Source organism: Watersipora subatra, chromosome 11, assembly GCF_963576615.1.
Source record: "Watersipora subatra chromosome 11, tzWatSuba1.1, whole genome shotgun sequence".
Classification (NCBI taxonomy): Eukaryota; Metazoa; Bryozoa; class Gymnolaemata; order Cheilostomatida; family Watersiporidae; genus Watersipora; species Watersipora subatra.
Window position 1 is genome coordinate 26,543,224 of NC_088718.1, and position 27,201 is coordinate 26,570,424.

The window sequence follows — 27,201 nt, forward strand, 5'->3', positions numbered from 1 at the left end:
TTAAGGATCTTTATCTTCTTCAACTATTCAAGGATCTTTATCTTCCTCATCTCTTTAAGGATCTTTATCTCTCTCAACTCTTTAAGGATCTTTATCTTCCTCTACTCTTTAAGGATCTTTATCTTCGTCAACTCTTTAAGGATCTTTATCTTCTTCAACTCTTTAAGGATCTTTATCTTCCTCAACTCTTTAAGGATCTTTATCTTCCTCAATTCTTTAAGGATCTTTACCTTCCTCAACTCTTTAAGGATCTTTATTTTTCTCAACTCTTTAAGGATCTTTGTCTCTCTCAACTCTTTAAGGATCTTTATCTCTCTCAACTCTTTAAGGATCTTTATCTTCCTCAACTCTTTGAGGATCTTCATCTTCCTCAACTCTTTAAGGATCTTTATCTTCCTCAACTCTTTAAGGATCTTTATCTTCCTCATCTCTTTAAGGATCTTTATCTTCTTCAACTCTTTAAGGATCTTTATCTTCCTCAACTCTTTAAGGATTTTTTTTTCCTCAACTCTTTATTGATCTTTATCTTCCTCAACTCTTTAAGGATCATTATCTCTTTCAACTCTTTAAGGATCTTTATCTTCTTCAACTATTCAAGGATCTTTATCTTCCTCATCTCTTTAAGGATCTTTATCTCTCTCAACTCTTTAAAGATCTTTATCTTCCTCAACTCTTTAAGAATCTTTATCTTCGTCAACTCTTTAAGGATCTTTATCTTCTTCAACTCTTTAAGGATCTTTATCTTCCTCAACTCTTTAAGGATCTTTATCTTCCTCAATTCTTTAAGGATCTTTATCTCCCTCAACTCTTTAAGGATCTTTGTCTCCCTCAACTCTTTAAGTATCTTTACCTTCCTCAACTCTTTAAGGATCTTTACCTTCCTCAACTCTTTAAGGATCTTTATTTTTCTCAACTCTTTAAGGATCTTTGTCTCTCTCAACTCTTTAAGGATCTTTATCTCTCTCAACTCTTTAAGGATCTTTATCTTCCTCAACTCGTTAAGGATCTTTATCTTCCTCAACTCTTTAAGGATCTTTATCTTTTTCAACTCTTTAAGGATCTTTATCTTCCTCAACTCTTTAAGGATTTTTATCTTCCTCAACTCTTTAAAGATTTTTATATTCCTCAACTCTTTAAGGATCTTTATCTCCCTCAACTCTTTAAAGATCTTCATCTACCTCAACTCTTCAAGGATCTTTATCTTCCTCAACTCTTTAAGGATCTTTATCTCTCTCAACTCTTTAAGGATCTTTATCTACCTCAACTCTTTAAGGATCTTTATCTTCCTCAACTCTTTAAGGATCTTTATCTACTTCAACTCTTCAAGGATCTTTATCTTCCTCAACTCTTTAAGGATCTTTATCTTCCTCAACTCTTCAAGGATCTTTATCTTCTTCAACTCTTTAAGGATCTTTATCTACCTCAACTCTTCAAGGATCTTTATCTTCCTCAACTCTTTAAGGATCTTTATCTACTTCAACTCTTCAAGGATCTTTATCTTCCTCAACTCTTTAAGGATCTTTATCTTCCTCAACTCTTTAAGGATCTATATCTTCTTCAACTCTTTAAGGATCTTTATCTACCTCAACTCTTCAAGGATCTTTATCTTCCTCAACTCTTTAAGGATCTTTATCTACCTCAATTCTTTAAGGGTCTTCATCTCCCTCAACTCTTTAAGGGTCTTTATCTTCCTCAACTCTTTAAGGATCTTTATCTTCCTCAACTCTTTAACGATCTTTATCTTCCTCAACTCTTTAAGGATCTTCATCTACCTCAACTCTTTAAGGATCTTTACCATCCTCAACTCTTTAAAGATCTTCATCTACCTCAACTCTTCAAGGATCTTTATCTACCTCAACTCTTTAAGGATCTTTATCTTCCTCAACTCTTTAAGGATCTTTATCTACTTCAACTCTTCAAGGATCTTTATCTTCCTCAACTCTTTAAGGATCTTTATCTTCCTCAACTCTTTAAAGATCTTTATCTTCTTCAACTCTTTAAGGATCTTTATCTACCTCAACTCTTCAAGGATCTTTATCTTCCTCAACTCTTTAAGGATCTTTATCTACCTCCATTCTTTAAGGGTCTTCATCTCCCTCAACTCTTTAAGGGTCTTTATCTTCCTCAACTCTTTAAGGATCTTTATCTACCTCAACTCTTTAAGAATCTTTATCTACCTCAACTCTTTAAGGATCTTTATCTACCTCAACTCTTTAAGGATCTTTATCTTCCTCAACTCTTTAAAGATCTTCATCTACCTCAACTCTTCAAGGATCTTTATTTTCCTCAACTCTTTAAGGATCTTTATCTTCCTCAACTCTTTAAGGATCTTTATCTACCTCAACTCTTTAAGGATCTTTATCTACCTCGACTCTTTAAGGATCTTTATCTTCCTCAACTTTTTAAGGATCTTTATCTTCCTCAACTCTTTAAGGATCTTTATCTTCCTCAACTCTTTAAGGATCTTTATCTACCTCGACTCTTTGAGGATCTTTATCTTCCTCAACTCTTGAAGGATCTTTATTTTCCTCAACTCTTTAAGGATCTTTATCTCCCTCAACTCTTTAAGGATCTTTATCTACTTCGACTCTTTAAGGATCTTTATCTTCCTCAACTCTTTAAGGATCTTTATCTTCCTCAACTCTTTAAGGATCATTATCTTCCTCAACTCTTTAAGGATCTTTATCTCCCTCAACTCTTTAAGGATCTTTATCTACCTCGATTCTTTAAGGATCTTTATCTTCCTCAACTTTTTAAGGATCTTTATCTTCCTCAACTCTTTAAGGATCTTTATCTTCCTCAACTCTTTAAGGATCTTTATCTACCTCGACTCTTTGAGGATCTTTATCTTCCTCAACTCTTGAAGGATCTTTATTTTCCTCAACTCTTTAAGGATCTTTATCTCCCTCAACTCTTTAAGGATCTTTATCTACTTCGACTCTTTAAGGATCTTTATCTTCCTCAACTCTTTAAGGATCTTTATCTTCCTCAACTCTTTAAGGATCTTTATCTTCCTCAACTCTTTAAGGATCTTTATCTCCCTCAACTCTTTAAGGATCTTTATCTTCCTCAACCCTTTAAGGATCTTTGTCTCTCTCAACTCTTTAAGGATCTTTATCTCCCTCAACTCCTTAAGGATCTTTATCTTCCTCAACTCTTCAAGGATCTTAATCTTCCTCAACTCTTTAAGGATCTTTATCTTCCTCAACTCTTTAAGGATCTTTATCTTCCTCAGCTCTTTAAGGATTTTTATCTTCCTCAACTCTTTAAAGATTTTTATATTCCTCAACTCTTTAAGGATCTTTATCTCCCTCAACTCTTTAAGTATCTTTATCTTCCTCAACTCTTTAAGGATCTTTATCTTCCTCAACTCTTTAAGGATCTTTATCTCCCTCAACTCTTTAAGGATCTTTATCTTCCTCAACCCTTTAAGGATCTTTGTCTCTCTCAACTCTTTAAGGATCTTTATCTCCCTCAACTCCTTAAGGATCTTTATCTTCCTCAACTCTTTAAGGATCTTAATCTTCCTCAACTCTTCAAGGATCTTTATTTTCCTCAACTCTTTAAGGATCTTTATCTTCCTCAACTCTTTAAGGATCTTTATCTACCTCAACTCTTTAAGGATCTTTATCTACCTCAACTCTTCAAGGATCTTTATCTTCCTCAACTCTTTAAGGATCTTTATCTACCTCCATTCTTTAAGGGTCTTCATCTCCCTCAACTCTTTAAGGGTCTTTATCTTCCTCAACTCTTTCAGGATCTTTATCTACCTCAACTCTTTAAGGATCTTTATCTACCTCAACTCTTTAAGGATCTTTATCTACCTCAACTCTTTAAGGATCTTTATCTTCCTCAACTCTTTAAAGATCTTCATCTACCTCAACTCTTCAAGGATCTTTATTTTCCTCAACTCTTTAAGGATCTTTATCTTCCTCAACTCTTTAAGGATCTTTATCTACCTCAACTCTTTAAGGATCTTTATCTACCTCGACTCTTTAAGGATCTTTATCTTCCTCAACTTTTTAAGGATCTTTATCTTCCTCAACTCTTTAAGGATCTTTATCTTCCTCAACTCTTTAAGGATCTTTATCTACCTCGACTCTTTGAGGATCTTTATCTTCCTCAACTCTTGAAGGATCTTTATTTTCCTCAACTCTTTAAGGATCTTTATCTCCCTCAACTCTTTAAGGATCTTTATCTACTTCGACTCTTTAAGGATCTTTATCTTCCTCAACTCTTTAAGGATCTTTATCTTCCTCAACTCTTTAAGGATCTTTATCTTCCTCAACTCTTTAAGGATCTTTATCTCCCTCAACTCTTTAAGGATCTTTATCTACCTCGACTCTTTAAGGATCTTTATCTTCCTCAACTTTTTAAGGATCTTTATCTTCCTCAACTCTTTAAGGATCTTTATCTTCCTCAACTCTTTAAGGATCTTTATCTACCTCGACTCTTTGAGGATCTTTATCTTCCTCAACTCTTGAAGGATCTTTATTTTCCTCAACTCTTTAAGGATCTTTATCTCCCTCAACTCTTTAAGGATCTTTATCTACTTCGACTCTTTAAGGATCTTTATCTTCCTCAACTCTTTAAGGATCTTTATCTTCCTCAACTCTTTAAGGATCTTTATCTTCCTCAACGCTTTAAGGATCTTTATCTCCCTCAACTCTTTAAGGATCTTTATCTTCCTCAACCCTTTAAGGATCTTTGTCTCTCTCAACTCTTTAAGGATCTTTATCTCCCTCAACTCCTTAAGGATCTTTATCTTCCTCAACTCTTCAAGGATCTTAATCTTCCTCAACTCTTTAAGGATCTTTATCTTGCTCAACTCTTTAAGGATCTTTATCTTCCTCAGCTCTTTAAGGATTTTTATCTTCCTCAACTCTTTAAAGATTTTTATATTCCTCAACTCTTTAAGGATCTTTATCTCCCTCAACTCTTTAAGTATCTTTATCTTCCTCAACTCTTTAAGGATCTTTGTCTCTCTCAACTCTTTAAGGATCTTTATCTCCCACAACTCTTTGAGGATCTTTATCTTCCTCAACTCTCTAAGGATCTTTATCTTCCTCAACTCTTTAAGGATCTTTATCTTCCTCATCTCTTTAAGGATTTTTATCTTTTTCAACTCTTTAAATATTTTTATATTCTTCAACTCTTTAAGGATCTTTATCTCCCTCAACTCTTTAAGTATCTTTATCTTCCTCAACTCTTTAAGGATCTTTACCTTCCTCATCTCTTTAAGGATCTTAATCTCCCTCAACTCTTTAAGGATCTTTATCTCCCTCAACTCCTTAAAGATCTTTATCTCCCACAACTCTTTGAGGATCTTTATCTTCCTCAACTCTCTAAGGATCTTTATCTTCCTCAACTCTTTAAGGATCTTTATCTTCCTCAACTCTTTAAGGATTTTTATCTTCCTCAACTCTTTATGGATCTTTATCTTCCTCAACTCTTTAAAGATCTTAATCTTCTTCAACTCTTTAAGAATCTTTATCTTCCTCAACTCTTTAAGGATCTTTATCTTCCTCAACTCTTTAAGGATCTTTATCTTCCTCAACTCTCTAAGGATCTTTATCTTCATCAACTCTTTAAGGATCTTTATCTTTCTCAACTCTTTAAGGATCTTTATCTTCCTCAACTCTTTAAGGATCTTTATCTTCCTCAACTCTTTAAGGATCTTTATCTTCCTCAACTCTTTGAGGATCTTCATCTTCCTCAACTCTTTAAGGATCTTTATCTTCCTCAACTCTTTAAGGATCTTTATCTTCCTCATCTCTTTAAGGATCTTTATCTTCTTCAACTCTTTAAGGATCTTTATCTTCTTCAACTCTTTAAGGATTTTTTTTTCCTCAACTCTTTATTGATCTTTATCTTCCTCAACTCTTTAAGGATCTTTATCTTCCTCAACTCTTTAAGGATCTTTATCTCTTTCAACTCTTTAAGGATCTTTATCTTCTTCAACTATTCAAGGATCTTTATCTTCCTCATCTCTTTAAGGATCTTTATCTCTCTCAACTCTTTAAGGATCTTTATCTTCCTCAACTCTTTAAGGATCTTTATCTTCGTCAACTCTTTAAGGATCTTTATCTTCTTCAACTCTTTAAGGATCTTTATCTTCCTCAACTCTTTAAGGATCTTTATCTTCCTCAATTCTTTAAGGATCTTTATCTCCCTCAACTCTTTAAGGATCTTTATCTCCCTCAACTCTTTAAGTATCTTTACCTTCCTCAACTCTTTAAGGATCTTTACCTTCCTCAACTCTTTAAGGATCTTTATTTTTCTCAACTCTTTAAGGATCTTTGTCTCTCTCAACTCTTTAAGGATCTTTATCTCTCTCAACTCTTTAAGGATCTTTATCTTCCTCAACTCGTTAAGGATCTTTATCTTCCTCAACTCTTTAAGGATCTTTATCTTCTTCAACTCTTTAAGGATCTTTATCTTCCTCAACTCTTTAATGATTTTTATCTTCCTCAACTCTTTAAAGATTTTTATATTCCTCAACTCTTTAAGGATCTTTATCTCCCTCAACTCTTTAAGTATCTTTATTTTCCTCAACTCTTTAAGGATCTTTGTCTCTCTCAACTCTTTAAGAATCTTTATCTCTCTCAACTCTTTGAGGATCTTTATCTTCCTCAACTCGTTAAGGATCTTTATCTTCCTCAACTCTTTAAGGATCTTTATCTTCTTCAACTCTTTAAGGATCTTTATCTTCCTCAACTCTTTAAGGATTTTTATCTTCCTCAACTCTTTAAAGAGTTTTATATTCCTCAACTCTTTAAGGACCTTTATCTCCCTCAACCCTTTAAGTATCTTTATCTTCCTCAACTCTTTATGGATCTTTACCTTCCTCAACTCTTTAAGGATCTTTATCTTCCTCAACTCTTTAAGGATCTTTGTCTCTCTCAACTCTTTAAGGATCTTTATCTCCCACAACTCTTTAAGGATCTTTATCTCCCACAACTCTTTGAGGATCTTTATCTTCCTCAACTTTCTAAGGATCTTTATCTTCCTCAACTCTTTAAGGATCTTTATCTTCCTCATCTCCTTAAGGATCTTTATCTTCCTCAACTCTTTAAATATTTTTATATTCTTCAACTCTTTAAGGATCTTTATCTCCCTCAACTCTTTAAGTATCTTTATCTTCCTCAACTCTTTAAGGATCTTTACCTTCCTCATCTTTTTAAGGATCTTAATCTCCCTCAACTCTTTAAAGATCTTTATCTCCCTCAACTCCTTAAGGGTCTTTATCTTCCTCAACTCTTTAAGGATCTTAATCTTCCTCAACTCTTTAAGGATCTTTATCTTCCTCAACTTTTTAAGGATCTTTATCTTCCTCAGCTCTTTAAGGATTTTTATCTTCCTCAACTCTTTAAAGATTTTTATATTCCTCAACTCTTTAAGGATCTTTATCTTCCTCAACTCTTTAAGTATCTTTATCTTCCTCAACTCTTTAAGGATCTTTGTCTCTCTCAACTCTTTAAGGATCTTTATCTCCCACAACTCTTTGAGGATCTTTATCTTCCTCAACTCTCTAAGGATCTTTATCTTCCTCAACTCTTTAAGGATCTTTATCTTCCTCATCTCTTTAAGGATCTTTATCTTCCTCAACTCTTTAAGGATCTTTATCTTCCTCAGCTCTTTAAGGATCTTTATCTTCCTCAACTCTTTAAGGATCTTTATCTCCCTCAACTCTTTAAGGATCTTTATCTACCTCGACTCTTTAAGGATCTTTATCTTCCTCAACTCTTTAAGGATCTTTATCTTCCTCAACTCTTTAAGGATCTTTATCTTCCTCAACTCTTTAAGGATCTTTATCTCCCTCAACTCTTTAAGGATCTTTATCTTCCTCAACTCTTTAAGGATCTTTGTCTCTCTCAACTCTTTAAGGATCTTTATCTCCCTCAACTCCTTAAGGATCTTTATCTTCCTCAACTCTTTAAGGATCTTAATCTTCCTCAACTCTTTAAGGATCTTTATCTTTCTCAACTCTTTAAGGATCTTTATCTTCCTCAGCTCTTTAAGGATTTTTCTCTTCCTCAACTCTTTAAAGATTTTTATATTCCTCAACTCTTTAAGGATCTTTATCTCCCTCAACTCTTTAAGTATCTTTATCTTCCTCAACTCTTTGAGGATCTTTGTCTCTCTTAACTCTTTAAGGATCTTTATCTCCCACAACTCTTTGAGGATCTTTATCTTCCTCAACTCTCTAAGGATCTTTATCTTCCTCACCTCTTTAAGGATCTTTATCTTCCTCATCTCTTTAAGGATTTTTATCTTTCTCAACTCTTTAAATATTTTTATATTCTTCAACTCTTTAAGTATCTTTATCTTCCTCAACTCTTTAAGGATCTTTACCTTCCTCATCTCTTTAAGGATCTTAATCTCCCTCAACTCTTTAAGGATCTTTATCTCCCTCAACTCCTTAAGGATCTTTATCTCCCACAACTCTTTGAGGATCTTTATCTTCCCCAACTCTCTAAGGATCTTTATCTTCCTCAACTCTTTAAGGATCTTTATCTTCCTCAACTCTTTAAGGATTTTTATCTTCCTCAACTCTTTAAAGATTTTTATATTCCTCAACTCTTTAAGGATCTTTATCTCCCTCAACTCTTTAAGGATCTTTATCTTCCTCAACTCTTTAAGGATCTTAATCTTCTTCAACTCTTTAAGGATCTTTATCTTCCTCAACTCTTTAAGGATCTTTATCTTCCTCAACTCTTTAAGGATCTTTATCTTCCTCAACTCTCTAAGGATCTTTATCTTCCTCAACTCTTCAAGGATCTTTATCTTTCTCAACTCTTTAAGGATCTTTATCTTCCTCAACTCTTTGAGGATCTTTATCTTCCTCAACTCTTTAAGGATCTTTATCTTCCTCAACTCTTTGAGGATCTTCATCTTCCTCAACTCTTTAAGGATCTTTATCTTCCTCAACTCTTTAAGGATCTTTATCTTCCTCATCTCTTTAAGGATCTTTATCTTCTTCAACTCTTTAAGGATCTTTATCTTCCTCAACTCTTTAAGGATTTTTTTTTCCTCAACTCTTTATTGATCTTTATCTTCCTCAACTCTTTAAGGATCTTTATCTTCCTCAACTCTTTAAGGATCTTTATCTCTTTCAACTCTTTAAGGATCTTTATCTTCTTCAACTATTCAAGGATCTTTATCTTCCTCATCTCTTTAAGGATCTTTATCTCTCTCAACTCTTTAAGGATCTTTATCTTCCTCAACTCTTTAAGGATCTTTATCTTCGTCAACTCTTTAAGGATCTTTATCTTCTTCAACTCTTTAAGGATCTTTATCTTCCTCAACTCTTTAAGGATCTTTATCTTCCTCAATTCTTTAAGGATCTTTATCTCCCTCAACTCTTTAAGGATCTTTATCTCCCTCAACTCTTTAAGGATCTTTATCTTCCTCAACTCTTTAAGGATCTTTACCTTCCTCAACTCTTTAAGGATCTTTATTTTTCTCAACTCTTTAAGGATCTTTGTCTCTCTCAACTCTTTAAGGATCTTTATCTCTCTCAACTCTTTAAGGATCTTTATCTTCCTCAACTCGTTAAGGATCTTTATCTTCCTCAACTCTTTAAGGATCTTTATCTTCTTCAACTATTCAAGGATCTTTATCTTCCTCATCTCTTTAAGGATCTTTATCTCTCTCAACTCTTTAAGGATCTTTATCTTCCTCTACTCTTTAAGGATCTTTATCTTCGTCAACTCTTTAAGGATCTTTATCTTCTTCAACTCTTTAAGGATCTTTATCTTCCTCAACTCTTTAAGGATCTTTATCTTCCTCAATTCTTTAAGGATCTTTACCTTCCTCAACTCTTTAAGGATCTTTATTTTTCTCAACTCTTTAAGGATCTTTGTCTCTCTCAACTCTTTAAGGATCTTTATCTCTTTCAACTCTTTAAGGATCTTTATCTTCTTCAACTATTCAAGGATCTTTATCTTCCTCATCTCTTTAAGGATCTTTATCTTTCTCAACTCTTTAAGGATCTTTATCTTCCTCAACTCTTTAAGAATCTTTATCTTCGTCAACTCTTTAAGGATCTTTATCTTCTTCAACTCTTTAAGGATCTTTATCTTCCTCAACTCTTTAAGGATCTTTATCTTCCTCAATTCTTTAAGGATCTTTATCTCCCTCAACTCTTTAAGGATCTTTGTCTCCCTCAACTCTTTAAGTATCTTTACCTTCCTCAACTCTTTAAGGATCTTTACCTTCCTCAACTCTTTAAGGATCTTTATTTTTCTCAACTCTTTAAGGATCTTTGTCTCTCTCAACTCTTTAAGGATCTTTATCTTCCTCATCTCTTTAAGGATCTTTATCTCTCTCAACTCTTTAAGGATCTTTACCTTCCTCATCTTTTTAAGGGTCTTAATCTCCCTCAACTCTTTAAAGATCTTTATCTCCCTCAACTCCTTAAGGGTCTTTATCTTCCTCAACTCTTTAAGGATCTTAATCTTCCTCAACTCTTTAAGGATCTTTATCTTCCTCAACTTTTTAAGGATCTTTGTCTTCCTCAGCTCTTTAAGGATTTTTATCTTTCTCAACTCTTTAAAGATTTTTATATTCCTCAACTCTTTAAGGATCTTTATCTTCCTCAACTCTTTAAGTATCTTTATCTTCCTCAACTCTTTAAGGATCTTTGTCTCTCTCAACTCTTTAAGGATCTTTATCTCCCACAACTCTTTGAGGATCTTTATCTTCCTCAACTCTTTAAGGATCTTAATCTTCTTCAACTCTTTAAGGATCTTTATCTTCCTCAACTCTTTAAGGATCTTTATCTTCCTCAACTCTTTAAGGATCTTTATCTTCCTCAACTCTTTAAGGATCTTTATCTTCCTCAACTCTTTAAGGATCTTTATCTTCCTCAACTCTCTAAGGATCTTTATCTTCCTCAACTCTTCAAGGATCTTTATCTTTCTCAACTCTTTAAGGATCTTTATCTTCCTCAACTCTTTGAGGATCTTTATCTTCCTCAACTCTTTAAGGATCTTTATCTTCCTCAACTCTTTGAGGATCTTCATCTTCCTCAACTCTTTAAGGATCTTTATCTTCCTCAACTCTTTAAGGATCTTTATCTTCCTCATCTCTTTAAGGATCTTTATCTTCTTCAACTCTTTAAGGATCTTTATCTTCCTCAACTCTTTAAGGATCTTTATCTTCCTCAACTCTTTAAGGATCTTAATCTTCTTCAACTCTTTAAGGATCTTTATCTTCCTCAACTCTTTAAGGATCTTTATCTTCCTCAACTCTTTAAGGATCTTTATCTTCCTCAACTCTTTGAGGATCTTCATCTTCCTCAACTCTTTAAGGATCTTTATCTTCCTCAACTCTTTAAGGATCTTAATCTTCTTCAACTCTTTAAGGATCTTTATCTTCCTCAACTCTTTAAGGATCTTTATCTTCCTCAACTCTTTAAGGATCTTTATCTTCCTCAACTCTCTAAGGATCTTTATCTTCCTCAACTCTTCAAGGATCTTTATCTTTCTCAACTCTTTAAGGATCTTTATCTTCCTCAACTCTTTGAGGATCTTTATCTTCCTCAACTCTTTAAGGATGTTTATCTTCCTCAACTCTTTGAGGATCTTCATCTTCCTCAACTCTTTAAGGATCTTTATCTTCCTCAACTCTTTAAGGATCTTTATCTTCCTCATCTCTTTAAGGATCTTTATCTTCTTCAACTCTTTAAGGATCTTTATCTTCCTCAACTCTTTAAGGATTTTTTTTTCCTCAACTCTTTATTGATCTTTATCTTCCTCAACTCTTTAAGGATCTTTATCTTCCTCAACTCTTTAAGGATCTTTATCTCTTTCAACTCTTTAAGGATCTTTATCTTCTTCAACTATTCAAGGATCTTTATCTTCCTCATCTCTTTAAGGATCTTTATCTCTCTCAACTCTTTAAGGATCTTTATCTTCCTCAACTCTTTAAGGATCTTTATCTTCGTCAACTCTTTAAGGATCTTTATCTTCTTCAACTCTTTAAGGATCTTTATCTTCCTCAACTCTTTAAGGATCTTTATCTTCCTCAATTCTTTAAGGATCTTTATCTCCCTCAACTCTTTAAGGATCTTTATCTCCCTCAACTCTTTAAGGATCTTTATCTTCCTCAACTCTTTAAGGATCTTTACCTTCCTCAACTCTTTAAGGATCTTTATTTTTCTCAACTCTTTAAGGATCTTTGTCTCTCTCAACTCTTTAAGGATCTTTATCTCTCTCAACTCTTTAAGGATCTTTATCTTCCTCAACTCTTTAAGGATCTTTATCTTCCTCAACTCTTTAAGGATCTTTGTCTCTCTCAACTCTTTAAGGATCTTTATCTCCCACAACTCTTTAAGGATCTTTATCTCCCACAACTCTTTGAGGATCTTTATCTTCCTCAACTTTCTAAGGATCTTTATCTTCCTCAACTCTTTAAGGATCTTTATCTTCCTCATCTCCTTAAGGATCTTTATCTTCCTCAACTCTTTAAATATTTTTATATTCTTCAACTCTTTAAGGATCTTTATCTCCCTCAACTCTTTAAGTATCTTTATCTTCCTCAACTCTTTAAGGATCTTTACCTTCCTCATCTTTTTAAGGATCTTAATCTCCCTCAACTCTTTAAAGATCTTTATCTCCCTCAACTCCTTAAGGGTCTTTATCTTCCTCAACTCTTTAAGGATCTTAATCTTCCTCAACTCTTTAAGGATCTTTATCTTCCTCAACTTTTTAAGGATCTTTATCTTCCTCAGCTCTTTAAGGATTTTTATCTTCCTCAACTCTTTAAAGATTTTTATATTCCTCAACTCTTTAAGGATCTTTATCTTCCTCAACTCTTTAAGTATCTTTATCTTCCTCAACTCTTTAAGGATCTTTGTCTCTCTCAACTCTTTAAGGATCTTTATCTCCCACAACTCTTTGAGGATCTTTATCTTCCTCAACTCTCTAAGGATCTTTATCTTCCTCAACTCTTTAAGGATCTTTATCTTCCTCATCTCTTTAAGGATCTTTATCTTCCTCAACTCTTTAAGGATCTTTATCTTCCTCAGCTCTTTAAGGATCTTTATCTTCCTCAACTCTTTAAGGATCTTTATCTCCCTCAACTCTTTAAGGATCTTTATCTACCTCGACTCTTTAAGGATCTTTATCTTCCTCAACTCTTTAAGGATCTTTATCTTCCTCAACTCTTTAAGGATCTTTATCTTCCTCAACTCTTTAAGGATCTTTATCTCCCTCAACTCTTTAAGGATCTTCATCTTCCTCAACTCTTTAAGGATCTTTGTCTCTCTCAACTCTTTAAGGATCTTTATCTCCCTCAACTCCTAAAGGATCTTTATCTTCCTCAACTCTTTAAGGATCTTAATCTTCCTCAACTCTTTAAGGATCTTTATCTTCCTCAACTCTTTAAGGATCTTTATCTTCCTCAGCTCTTTAAGGATTTTTCTCTTCCTCAACTCTTTAAAGATTTTTATATTCCTCAACTCTTTAAGGATCTTTATCTCCCTCAACTCTTTAAGTATCTTTATCTTCCTCAACTCTTTGAGGATATTTGTCTCTCTTAACTCTTTAAGGATCTTTATCTCCCACAACTCTTTGAGGATCTTTATCTTCCTCAACTCTCTAAGGATCTTTATCTTCCTCACCTCTTTAAGGATCTTTATCTTCCTCATCTCTTTAAGGATTTTTATCTTTCTCAACTCTTTAAATATTTTTATATTCTTCAACTCTTTAAGTATCTTTATCTTCCTCAACTCTTTAAGGATCTTTACCTTCCTCATCTCTTTAAGGATCTTAATCTCCCTCAACTCTTTAAGGATCTTTATCTCCCTCAACTCCTTAAGGATCTTTATCTCCCACAACTCTTTGAGGATCTTTATCTTCCCCAACTCTCTAAGGATCTTTATCTTCCTCAACTCTTTAAGGATCTTTATCTTCCTCAACTCTTTAAGGATTTTTATCTTCCTCAACTCTTTAAAGATTTTTATATTCCTCAACTCTTTAAGGATCTTTATCTCCCTCAACTCTTTAAGGATCTTTATCTTCCTCAACTCTTTAAGGATCTTAATCTTCTTCAACTCTTTAAGGATCTTTATCTTCCTCAACTCTTTAAGGATCTTTATCTTCCTCAACTCTTTAAGGATCTTTATCTTCCTCAACTCTCTAAGGATCTTTATCTTCCTCAACTCTTCAAGGATCTTTATCTTTCTCAACTCTTTAAGGATCTTTATCTTCCTCAACTCTTTGAGGATCTTTATCTTCCTCAACTCTTTAAGGATCTTTATCTTCCTCAACTCTTTGAGGATCTTCATCTTCCTCAACTCTTTAAGGATCTTTATCTTCCTCAACTCTTTAAGGATCTTTATCTTCCTCATCTCTTTAAGGATCTTTATCTTCTTCAACTCTTTAAGGATCTTTATCTTCCTCAACTCTTTAAGGATTTTTTTTTCCTCAACTCTTTATTGATCTTTATCTTCCTCAACTCTTTAAGGATCTTTATCTTCCTCAACTCTTTAAGGATCTTTATCTCTTTCAACTCTTTAAGGATCTTTATCTTCTTCAACTATTCAAGGATCTTTATCTTCCTCATCTCTTTAAGGATCTTTATCTCTCTCAACTCTTTAAGGATCTTTATCTTCCTCAACTCTTTAAGGATCTTTATCTTCGTCAACTCTTTAAGGATCTTTATCTTCTTCAACTCTTTAAGGATCTTTATCTTCCTCAACTCTTTAAGGATCTTTATCTTCCTCAATTCTTTAAGGATCTTTATCTCCCTCAACTCTTTAAGGATCTTTATCTCCCTCAACTCTTTAAGGATCTTTATCTTCCTCAACTCTTTAAGGATCTTTACCTTCCTCAACTCTTTAAGGATTTTTATTTTTCTCAACTCTTTAAGGATCTTTGTCTCTCTCAACTCTTTAAGGATCTTTATCTCTCTCAACTCTTTAAGGATCTTTATCTTCCTCAACTCGTTAAGGATCTTTATCTTCCTCAACTCTTTAAGGATCTTTATCTTCTTCAACTATTCAAGGATCTTTATCTTCCTCATCTCTTTAAGGATCTTTATCTCTCTCAACTCTTTAAGGATCTTTATCTTCCTCTACTCTTTAAGGATCTTTATCTTCGTCAACTCTTTAAGGATCTTCATCTTCTTCAACTCTTTAAGGATCTTTATCTTCCTCAACTCTTTAAGGATCTTTATCTTCCTCAATTCTTTAAGGATCTTTACCTTCCTCAACTCTTTAAGGATCTTTATTTTTCTCAACTCTTTAAGGATCTTTGTCTCTCTCAACTCTTTAAGGATCTTTATCTCTTTCAACTCTTTAAGGATCTTTATCTTCTTCAACTATTCAAGGATCTTTATCTTCCTCATCTCTTTAAGGATCTTTATCTTTCTCAACTCTTTAAGGATCTTTATCTTCCTCAACTCTTTAAGAATCTTTATCTTCGTCAACTCTTTAAGGATCTTTATCTTCTTCAACTCTTTAAGGATCTTTATCTTCCTCAACTCTTTAAGGATCTTTATCTTCCTCAATTCTTTAAGGATCTTTATCTCCCTCAACTCTTTAAGGATCTTTGTCTCCCTCAACTCTTTAAGTATCTTTACCTTCCTCAACTCTTTAAGGATCTTTACCTTCCTCAACTCTTTAAGGATCTTTATTTTTCTCAACTCTTTAAGGATCTTTGTCTCTCTCAACTCTTTAAGGATCTTTATCTTCCTCATCTCTTTAAGGATCTTTATCTCTCTCAACTCTTTAAGGATCTTTACCTTCCTCATCTTTTTAAGGATCTTAATCTCCCTCAACTCTTTAAAGATCTTTATCTCCCTCAACTCCTTAAGGGTCTTTATCTTCCTCAACTCTTTAAGGATCTTAATCTTCCTCAACTCTTTAAGGATCTTTATCTTCCTCAACTTTTTAAGGATCTTTGTCTTCCTCAGCTCTTTAAGGATTTTTATCTTTCTCAACTCTTTAAAGATTTTTATATTCCTCAACTCTTTAAGGATCTTTATCTTCCTCAACTCTTTAAGTATCTTTATCTTCCTCAACTCTTTAAGGATCTTTGTCTCTCTCAACTCTTTAAGGATCTTTATCTCCCACAACTCTTTGAGGATCTTTATCTTCCTCAACTCTCTAAGGATCTTTATCTTCCTCAACTCTTTAAGGATCTTTATCTTCCTCATCTCTTTAAGGATCTTTATCTTCCTCAACTCTTTAAGGATCTTTATCTTCCTCAGCTCTTTAAGGATCTTTATCTTCCTCAACTCTTTAAGGATCTTTATCTCCCTCAACTCTTTAAGGATCTTTATCTACCTCGACTCTTTAAGGATTTTTATTTTTCTCAACTCTTTAAGGATCTTTGTCTCTCTCAACTCTTTAAGGATCTTTATCTCTCTCAACTCTTTAAGGATCTTTATCTTCCTCAACTCGTTAAGGATCTTTATCTTCCTCAACTCTTTAAGGATCTTTATCTTCTTCAACTATTCAAGGATCTTTATCTTCCTCATCTCTTTAAGGATCTTTATCTCTCTCAACTCTTTAAGGATCTTTATCTTCCTCTACTCTTTAAGGATCTTTATCTTCGTCAACTCTTTAAGGATCTTTATCTTCTTCAACTCTTTAAGGATCTTTATCTTCCTCAACTCTTTAAGGATCTTTATCTTCCTCAATTCTTTAAGGATCTTTACCTTCCTCAACTCTTTAAGGATCTTTATTTTTCTCAACTCTTTAAGGATCTTTGTCTCTCTCAACTCTTTAAGGATCTTTATCTCTTTCAACTCTTTAAGGATCTTTATCTTCTTCAACTATTCAAGGATCTTTATCTTCCTCATCTCTTTAAGGATCTTTATCTTTCTCAACTCTTTAAGGATCTTTATCTTCCTCAACTCTTTAAGAATCTTTATCTTCGTCAACTCTTTAAGGATCTTTATCTTCTTCAACTCTTTAAGGATCTTTATCTTCCTCAACTCTTTAAGGATCTTTATCTTCCTCAATTCTTTAAGGATCTTTATCTCCCTCAACTCTTTAAGGATCTTTGTCTCCCTCAACTCTTTAAGTATCTTTACCTTCCTCAACTCTTTAAGGATCTTTACCTTCCTCAACTCTTTAAGGATCTTTATTTTTCTCAACTCTTTAAGGATCTTTGTCTCTCTCAACTCTTTAAGGATCTTTATCTTCCTCATCTCTTTAAGGATCTTTATCTCTCTCAACTCTTTAAGGATCTTTACCTTCCTCATCTTTTTAAGGATCTTAATCTCCCTCAACTCTTTAAAGATCTTTATCTCCCTCAACTCCTTAAGGGTCTTTATCTTCCTCAACTCTTTAAGGATCTTAATCTTCCTCAACTCTTTAAGGATCTTTATCTTCCTCAACTTTTTAAGGATCTTTGTCTTCCTCAGCTCTTTAAGGATTTTTATCTTTCTCAACTCTTTAAAGATTTTTATATTCCTCAACTCTTTAAGGATCTTTATCTTCCTCAACTCTTTAAGTATCTTTATCTTCCTCAACTCTTTAAGGATCTTTGTCTCTCTCAACTCTTTAAGGATCTTTATCTCCCACAACTCTTTGAGGATCTTTATCTTCCTCAACTCTCTAAGGATCTTTATCTTCCTCAACTCTTTAAGGATCTTTATCTTCCTCATCTCTTTAAGGATCTTTATCTTCCTCAACTCTTTAAGGATCTTTATCTTCCTCAGCTCTTTAAGGATCTTTATCTTCCTCAACTCTTTAAGGATCTTTATCTCCCTCAACTCTTTAAGGATCTTTATCTACCTCGACTCTTTAAGGATCTTTATCTTCCTCAACTCTTTAAGGATCTTTATCTTCCTCAACTCTTTAAGGATCTTTATCTTCCTCAACTCTTTAAGGATCTTTATCTCCCTCAACTCTTTAAGGATCTTTATCTTCCTCAACTCTTTAAGGATCTTTGTCTCTCTCAACTCTTTAAGGATCTTTATCTCCCTCAACTCCTTAAGGATCTTTATCTTCCTCAACTCTTTAAGGATCTTAATCTTCCTCAACTCTTTAAGGATCTTTATCTTCCTCAACTCTTTAAGGATCTTTATCTTCCTCAGCTCTTTAAGGATTTTTCTCTTCCTCAACTCTTTAAAGATTTTTATATTCCTCAACTCTTTAAGGATCTTTATCTCCCTCAACTCTTTAAGTATCTTTATATTCCTCAACTCTTTGAGGATCTTTGTCTCTCTTAACTCTTTAAGGATCTTTATCTCCCGCAACTCTTTGAGGATCTTTATCTTCCTCAACTCTCTAAGGATCTTTATCTTCCTCACCTCTTTAAGGATCTTTATCTTCCTCATCTCTTTAAGGATTTTTATCTTTCTCAACTCTTTAAATATTTTTATATTCTTCAACTCTTTAAGTATCTTTATCTTCCTCAACTCTTTAAGGATCTTTACCTTCCTCATCTCTTTAAGGATCTTAATCTCCCTCAACTCTTTAAGGATCTTTATCTCCCTCAACTCCTTAAGGATCTTTATCTCCCACAACTCTTTGAGGATCTTTATCTTCCCCAACTCTCTAAGGATCTTTATCTTCCTCAACTCTTTAAGGATCTTTATCTTCCTCAACTCTTTAAGGATTTTTATCTTCCTCATCTCTTTAAAGATTTTTATATTCCTCAACTCTTTAAGGATCTTTATCTCCCTCAACTCTTTAAGGATCTTTATCTTCCTCAACTCTTTAAGGATCTTAATCTTCTTCAACTCTTTAAGGATCTTTATCTTCCTCAACTCTTTAAGGATCTTTATCTTCCTCAACTCTTTAAGGATCTTTATCTTCCTCAACTCTCTAAGGATCTTTATCTTCCTCAACTCTTCAAGGATCTTTATCTTTCTCAACTCTTTAAGGATCTTTATCTTCCTCAACTCTTTGAGGATCTTTATCTTCCTCAACTCTTTAAGGATCTTTATCTTCCTCAACTCTTTGAGGATCTTCATCTTCCTCAACTCTTTAAGGATCTTTATCTTCCTCAACTCTTTAAGGATCTTTATCTTCCTCATCTCTTTAAGGATCTTTATCTTCTTCAACTCTTTAAGGATCTTTATCTTCCTCAACTCTTTAAGGATTTTTTTTTCCTCAACTCTTTATTGATCTTTATCTTCCTCAACTCTTTAAGGATCTTTATCTTCCTCAACTCTTTAAGGATCTTTATCTCTTTCAACTCTTTAAGGATCTTTATCTTCTTCAACTATTCAAGGATCTTTATCTTCCTCATCTCTTTAAGGATCTTTATCTCTCTCAACTCTTTAAGGATCTTTATCTTCCTCAACTCTTTAAGGATCTTTATCTTCGTCAACTCTTTAAGGATCTTTATCTTCTTCAACTCTTTAAGGATCTTTATCTTCCTCAACTCTTTAAGGATCTTTATCTTCCTCAATTCTTTAAGGATCTTTATCTCCCTCAACTCTTTAAGGATCTTTATCTCCCTCAACTCTTTAAGTATCTTTATCTTCCTCAACTCTTTAAGGATCTTTACCTTCCTCAACTCTTTAAGGATCTTTATTTTTCTCAACTCTTTAAGGATCTTTGTCTCTCTCAACTCTTTAAGGATCTTTATCTCTCTCAACTCTTTAAGGATCTTTATCTTCCTCAACTCGTTAAGGATCTTTATCTTCCTCAACTCTTTAAGGATCTTTATCTTTTTCAACTATTCAAGGATCTTTATCTTCCTCATCTCTTTAAGGATCTTTATCTCTCTCAACTCTTTAAGGATCTTTATCTTCCTCTACTCTTTAAGGATCTTTATCTTCCTCAACTCTTTAAGGATCTTTATCTTCCTCAATTCTTTAAGGATCTTTACCTTCCTCAACTCTTTAAGGATCTTTATTTTTCTCAACTCTTTAAGGATCTTTGTCTCTCTCAACTCTTTAAGGATCTTTATCTCTCTCAACTCTTTAAGGATCTTTATCTTCCTCAACTCTTTGAGGATCTTCATCTTCCTCAACTCTTTAAGGATCTTTATCTTCCTCATCTCTTTAAGGATCTTTATCTTCTTCAACTCTTTAAGGATCTTTATCTTCCTCAACTCTTTAAGGATTTTTTTTTCCTCAACTCTTTATTGATCTTTATCTTCCTCAACTCTTTAAGGATCTTTATCTCTTTCAACTCTTTAAGGATCTTTATCTTCTTCAACTATTCAAGGATCTTTATCTTCCTCATCTCTTTAAGGATCTTTATCTCTCTCAACTCTTTAAGGATCTTTATCTTCCTCAACTCTTTAAGAATCTTTATCTTCGTCAACTCTTTAAGGATCTTTATCTTCTTCAACTCTTTAAGGATCTTTTTCTTCCTCAACTCTTTAAGGATCTTTATCTTCCTCAATTCTTTAAGGATCTTTATCTCCCTCAACTCTTTAAGGATCTTTGTCTCCCTCAACTCTTTAAGTATCTTTACCTTCCTCAACTCTTTAAGGATCTTTACCTTCCTCAACTCTTTAAGGATCTTTATTTTTCTCAACTCTTTAAGGATCTTTGTCTCTCTCAACTCTTTAAGGATCTTTATCTCTCTCAACTCTTTAAGGATCTTTATCTTCCTCAACTCGTTAAGGATCTTTATCTTCCTCAACTCTTTAAGGATCTTTATCTTCTTCAACTCTTTAAGGATCTTTATCTTCCTCAACTCTTTAAGGATTTTTATCTTCCTCAACTCTTTAAAGATTTTTATATTCCTCAACTCTTTAAGGATCTTTCTCTCCCTCAACTCTTTAAGTATCTTTATTTTCCTCAACTCTTTAAGGATCTTTGTCTCCCTCAACTCTTTAAGGATCTTTATCTCTCTCAACTCTTTAAGGATCTTTATCTTCCTCAACTCGTTAAGGATCTTTATCTTCCTCAACTCTTTAAGGATCTTTATCTTCTTCAACTCTTTAAGGATCTTTATCTTCCTCAACTCTTTAAGGATTTTTATCTTCCTCAACTCTTTAAAGAGTTTTATATTCCTCAACTCTTTAAGGATCTTTATCTCCCTCAACCCTTTAAGTATCTTTATCTTCCTCAACTCTTTATGGATCTTTACCTTCCTCAACTCTTTAAGGATCTTTGTCTCTCTCAACTCTTTAAGGATCTTTATCTCCCACAACTCTTTAAGGATCTTTATCTCCCACAACTCTTTGAGGATCTTTATCTTCCTCAACTCTCTAAGGATCTTTATCTTCCTCAACTCTTTAAGGATCTTTATCTTCCTCATCTCCTTAAGGATCTTTATCTTCCTCAACTCTTTAAATATTTTTATATTCTTCAACTCTTTAAGGATCTTTATCTCCCTCAACTCTTTAAGTATCTTTATCTTCCTCAACTCTTTAAGGATCTTTACCTTCCTCATCTTTTTAAGGATCTTAATCTCCCTCAACTCTTTAAAGATCTTTATCTCCCTCAACTCCTTAAGGGTCTTTATCTTCCTCAACTCTTTAAGGATCTTAATCTTCCTCAACTCTTTAAGGATCTTTATCTTCCTCAACTTTTTAAGGATCTTTATCTTCCTCAGCTCTTTAAGGATTTTTATCTTCCTCAACTCTTTAAAGATTTTTATATTCCTCAACTCTTTAAGGATCTTTATCTTCCTCAACTCTTTAAGTATCTTTATCTTCCTCAACTCTTTAAGGATCTTTGTCTCTCTCAACTCTTTAAGGATCTTTATCTCCCACAACTCTTTGAGGATCTTTATCTTCCTCAACTCTCTAAAGATCTTTATCTTCCTCAACTCTTTAAGGATCTTTATCTTCCTCATCTCTTTAAGGATCTTTATCTTCCTCAACTCTTTAAGGATCTTTATCTTCCTCCGCTCTTTAAGGATCTTTATCTTCCTCAACTCTTTAAGGATCTTTATCTCCCTCAACTCTTTAAGGATCTTTATCTACCTCGACTCTTTAAGGATCTTTATCTTCCTCAACTCTTTAAGGATCTTTATCTTCCTCAACTCTTCAAGGATCTTTAACATGTTTAATGCATTCATAATACTTTGCTGTATGTGAAAAGCGGTTTTCACATACAATGTAACTGTACTACTATTTTCAGGCTATAAAAGTTGTGCTTAGCGTGCTTGCGGCTAAAGGTTTATTGTTATTTTTGTGAAAAGTTTCGCTCTGCTAAAAAGTCTTTGAATTTAAAATATCGACTAGTTCAACTGTGCAGAAGAAAAGTTGAGGGCAGAAGACACTGTGGAATATATTAAAAATATATCGAAAATACACTGAAGATATTGAAAAGCCCGAAAATAGGAAATGGTTACCAACAAAAACAACAATCAGAACCCAGCTGGCCGAGCAAACGATGTAAACGTTTTTTTTAAATGTGAATTTTTATTTTTAGATGTGTTACAAATATGGTTTGTTTGTCTCACTTGTTCTTGAATTTATATTTGTAGCATTTGATAGATTATCATTATATAGCTTATAAATTTGTAGATTTATAGCATATTACTTGATATAGCTTCATCACGATTATCTAAACTCGAATTTTATTGGATTGTCGCTCATAACTCTTCTATTGTACATAAAAAGCCAAGTGGGCCTACACCACTTACATGTACATAGTGGTAATAGTAGTAACACACCATGTACATAGCAGTAATAGTAGTAACACACCAAGTTCATAGCGGAAGTGGTAGTAACACACCAAGTACATAGCAGTAATAGTAGTAACACACCAAGTACATAGCAGTAATAGTAGTAACACACCATGTGTATAGCGGTTATAGTAGTAACACACCAAGTACATAGCATATATGCATGTATATGCTCATATACATGTATGTGTACACCTGCTTTCAACTCTAAACTCAAAGACACACATTTATTGCATAAATGCTAAAAATGTCTTCGGAACAGGAACAATGTCTCCCTGTTTAATTTTAGAACATTTTTCTGTAGATGACAGCGTGTACAAAGACTTACTGCTACATAATCTCCGCTGTTGGTGAGGATGAGGTCATTATAGTGGACCAAGTTGGCACACTGGGATATCAACTGAGGGTCAGAGCAAAGATCAAAATCTCTCTCACAAAACTATGTAAGCGTTTAATTTCTACTCGGCAAAACCTGGTATTAGTTAGTTGCTGATCTATGTAATAGCTATCCTTCGTAGGTTAAACCTTTGAAGTCCTGGTAAAGTAAGTCCTGGTAATATTTTACATTGCTGTTCTGTGAACAAAGCCATCTCATGGTTTTTATCATGTTTTATGTAAAAGCTGATCTCTTTTTCTATTATCAGGAAAAGCATTTGTGTTTCCACACTGCTCACTAGGCCGTGTCACTAAAGTTTAATAAAAATCTTGCATCACTAGAGTTTAATAAAAGTCTTGTGTCACAAGAATTTAATGAAAGTCTCGTGTTACTAGAGTTTAATAAAAGTCTTGTGTCACTAGAGTTTAATAAAAGTCGTGTATCACTAGAGATTAATAAAAGTCTTGTGTCACTAGAGTTTAATAAAAGTCTTGTATCACTAGAGTTTAATCAAAATCTTGTGTCACTAGAGTTTAATGAAAGTATTGTGTCACTAGAGTTTAATGAAAGTCTTGCATCACTAGAGTTTAATAAAAGTCTTGTATCACTAGAGTTTAATAAAAGTCTTGTATCACTAGAGATTAATAAAAGTCTTGTGTCACTAGAGTTTAATAAAAGTCTTGTATCACTAGAGTTTAATCAAAATCTTGTATCACTAGAGTTTAATCAAAGTCTTGTGTCACTAGAGCTTAATGAAAGTCTTGTGTCACTAGAGTTTAATAAAAGTCTTCTGTCACTAGAGTGTAATAATTTCTGAAGTCATTTAAAAGTTTATTAAATTTCTGAAGCATGAAGTAAAATCCCTATAATGTAAGCATTCTCGAAATGGATCATTGCTTTCTAGGGACGTCTAGTTTAATTTTACTGTGATTTTGTGTTCTAATATTGCCATCCAGATTAATAATTCACTTCAATAATAATTTTAATTTTACGTTTCTAATAAAAAATAATATTTATATTATCATATCTAATATCGATATGTTGATATGATATATAGTATTCATATACATTTGGCTTTACATCTTTGTCATCTAGCTAGTAAAAGTCGGTATACCAATTCAAATAAGCCAGCTACCTCAAATATGCAGTCTGTTTGGAAGAGTTGTGCTGCAGCTTTTACATTTTCGAGAGTCACACATTTTGGAGTGGAGAATATTTATTACAGTCTGATGGTTTTTAAGTGGAAATAATTCACTCTACACATGTCATCACTATTCGTGTGTATGTTCTACGCGTGTTATCACTGTTCAGATCTATGTTCAATGCGTTTAATCACTTTTCAGATATGTTTAAAATGCATGTTGTCACTGCTCATATCTATTTTCAACACAGGTTATTACTGTTCATATCTATATTCAACATGTGTTATCACCGTTCATATCTGTTTAAAATGCGTGTTATCACCATTCACGTTTATTGTCAACTCATGTTATCACTGTTCATATCTGTCTAAACTGCCTGTTATAACTGTTCATATCTATTGTCAACACATTTTATCACTGTTCATGCCTATATTCAACTTGTGTTTTCACTGTTCATATCTATGTTTCACATGTGTTTTCCCTTTTCTGCTCATTTTTTTGCCCAGTTTCTTATTTGCTTCTGCTGCTTATGCTTAGTTTAGATGTGATATCACTAATGGTACTCGTGTTCAACTTATGTCACCAATTCTGATATTCATTTCTAAGGTCTGGTCAGTAACACATTCGCCTTCGGCTACCATTTTGGAGAAATATATGCTTTCAAGATGAAGGATAAAACAGTTGGAAATTTGGCAGATGTTTGGCAGATTCGGCAATTTGTTGCTCATTCTCGAGCAATTACGAGCATGATAGCTGAGGGTGAAACTGGTGAGATTCTTCATTATGAAATAAAAGTTTTGTTTGTTTCGGCAGAGTTGACTTTCATTTGATGGATATTTTGCTCCTGCGTTAAGTGTATGCATCGGGGCACTGTATAAACATATTACATATTCGTCTTTGTAGGAGCTGTATTCACAACAGCCGCAGAAGATGGAAGCGTGAAAGTGTTCCAGATTGGCATCAAAGTTGATGAAATCTTGTGTGAAGCTGACATGTTTGATAGAATAGCGTCTACTATTGACAGAATTTCAGCTACTAACAAGCAGACGGCTTCTCTTTCTAATGAGTCAAAGTAGGTTAATTCTATTTTTTTGAGCTCTCATGTCACCAGCATGACTGTATTGACTGTAATTCCTGATGAGCTACATATGCTGGTTTACCTAATCTCTTTCTAAGGTGATTCATTGTCAGTTCACTTCTGATCTGTGTGATCACTTAGAGCAGTACTAGCTGTTTAGTTCTCTTACCTGTCAAATCTTACAGTAGTACTAACTGATCAGTGCACTTACCTGTTAAATCTTACAGTAGTACTAACTGATCAGTACACTTACCTGTTAAATCTTAGAGTAGTACTAACTGATCAGTACTCTTACCTGTTATATCTTAGAGTAGTACTAAGTTACTACTGATCAGTACTCTTACCTGTTAAGTCTTAGAGTAGTACTAAGTTACTAACTGATCAGTGCTCCTACCTGTTAAATCTTAGAGTACTACTAACTGATCAGTACACTTACCGGTTATATCTTAGAGTAGTACTAACTGATCAGTGATCTTACCTATTAAATCTTAGAGTAGTACTAACAGTGTAACATATAACAATTCTGTAATATATCATAAAGTATGTAATATATTACAAAGTCTGTAATACATCACATTGTCTGCAACATATTGCAAAATCTGTAATATATAACAAAGTCTGTAACATATAATAATAATATGTCTCTAATATACCACAGTCTTTAACATTTAGCACAGTCTGTAATATATCCCGAAAACTGTAATATATCACAGAGTCTATAACATGTAACAAAGTCTGCAACATATTACGAAGTCTGTAATATATCATAAGATCTGTAACATATCGCAAATTCTGTAACATACAACAGCATCTGTTACATATAACAAAGTCCGCAACGTGTCGCAAAAGTCTGTTATATATCCCGAAGTCTGTCATATAGAACAAAGGCTGTAATATATCACAATGTCTGTGACAATTAACAAAATCTTTAAAGTTCATTCTTGTTCTATGAATACCTTCGCAGATCAAGAATGGATGTTGCAGACATCCTTACATGATCTCTGCAACATTCATTGCAGACGTCATATAAGGAATGTCTCTACATATTGCTCACTCAAAAAGTTGAAAGTTTTAAAAGAAGAGATGGTTAGTTAGAGATTCACTAAAATCGAGTTTTTGCTTTCAGCCATTTATAATTGAAATTTAATTTTAAAACACTGTGAACCCTTTAGTTTGGTTGCTATCTGGAACACAGCCACAGGGAAGATCACATCCAACCTCATGCACACCCTACAGCCCGATGAATTCTTGACAGAAGTTGTATGTTTCCCTGATCATATTGTGACAGTCACCTCCCAAGGCATTCTCAGTTTCTGGTGTACGAGAGATGAACTTATAGAACAAGTGGTGGTCAGAAACTTTCACATGCTGGTTAGTACATTCTAGATGAACATACAACAAGGTTTTTTATATATGTCTCATGTTAAAATTAAAGTCTACTTCACAACACATCATGTATTATTATTATGGTGTATATACTTCTATAAATCCAGTTCTAGTCACTGAGACCAAGCTATTTATTATATTTATTATAACATCTACCTACAATTTCTTGGCAGAAATCTTATACTGTGATTGAATTGAATGTTGACATCATATACAATGTGTAGAGTCGAGGATGTGAACCAAATGAAGTGCTTTTCAAGTGTGAGACAAGTTGGCACAAGTTTGATGCTGCGACAGGAACTATGACAGCAGAGTGTGTGTATGATGATAGGGTCATTCTAAAGCAACACTGTGTAAATGGACAGTTGTCACTCCTACAGGTGAGTATGTCTAGCTAATGACTCCTACTTGTGTGTGTGTGTATAGTGACAGTTACTAGTATGTTTATAGTGACAGTTACTGGTCTGTTTATTGTGACAGTTACTAGTATGTTTATAGTGATAGTTACTACTATGTTTATAGTGACAGTTACTAGTCTGTTTATAGGGATAGTAACTAGTCTGTTTATAGTGACATTTACTAGTCTATTTATAGTAACAGTTACTGGTCTGTTTATTGTGACAGTTACTAGTATGTTTATAGTGACAGTTACTAGTCT

At 33.5% G+C, this 27,201-nt stretch overlaps 4 protein-coding genes across 4 annotated transcripts; all 4 read right to left on the minus strand.

Annotated features, from left to right (window-relative positions):
• Positions 1 to 589: 589 nt before the first annotated feature.
• Positions 590 to 7,041, minus strand: LOC137407916 (calponin homology domain-containing protein DDB_G0272472-like). Its single transcript, XM_068094300.1, has 3 exons — positions 6,844 to 7,041; positions 5,225 to 5,557; positions 590 to 751 (listed from the first exon to the last, which is right to left on the minus strand). The coding sequence occupies exons 1-3, from the start codon at positions 7,039 to 7,041 to the stop codon at positions 590 to 592; spliced, it is 693 nt and encodes a 230-aa protein (XP_067950401.1).
• Positions 7,042 to 7,234: 193 nt separating this feature from the next.
• LOC137407917 (calponin homology domain-containing protein DDB_G0272472-like) lies at positions 7,235 to 11,090 on the minus strand. Its single transcript, XM_068094301.1, has 4 exons — positions 10,957 to 11,090; positions 10,353 to 10,761; positions 7,961 to 8,526; positions 7,235 to 7,259 (listed from the first exon to the last, which is right to left on the minus strand). Exons 1-4 carry the CDS (start codon positions 11,088 to 11,090, stop codon positions 7,235 to 7,237), a joined length of 1,134 nt encoding a protein of 377 aa, XP_067950402.1.
• A 166-nt stretch (positions 11,091 to 11,256) lies between these two features.
• LOC137407918 (calponin homology domain-containing protein DDB_G0272472-like) lies at positions 11,257 to 16,164 on the minus strand. Its single transcript, XM_068094302.1, has 5 exons — positions 15,751 to 16,164; positions 13,359 to 13,924; positions 12,566 to 12,704; positions 11,524 to 11,657; positions 11,257 to 11,308 (listed from the first exon to the last, which is right to left on the minus strand). The coding sequence occupies exons 1-5, from the start codon at positions 16,162 to 16,164 to the stop codon at positions 11,257 to 11,259; spliced, it is 1,305 nt and encodes a 434-aa protein (XP_067950403.1).
• Positions 16,165 to 16,843: 679 nt separating this feature from the next.
• Positions 16,844 to 21,184, minus strand: LOC137407920 (calponin homology domain-containing protein DDB_G0272472-like). Its single transcript, XM_068094303.1, has 4 exons — positions 21,014 to 21,184; positions 18,002 to 18,666; positions 17,138 to 17,617; positions 16,844 to 16,868 (listed from the first exon to the last, which is right to left on the minus strand). Exons 1-4 carry the CDS (start codon positions 21,182 to 21,184, stop codon positions 16,844 to 16,846), a joined length of 1,341 nt encoding a protein of 446 aa, XP_067950404.1.
• Between the last annotated feature and the right edge of the window lie 6,017 nt (positions 21,185 to 27,201).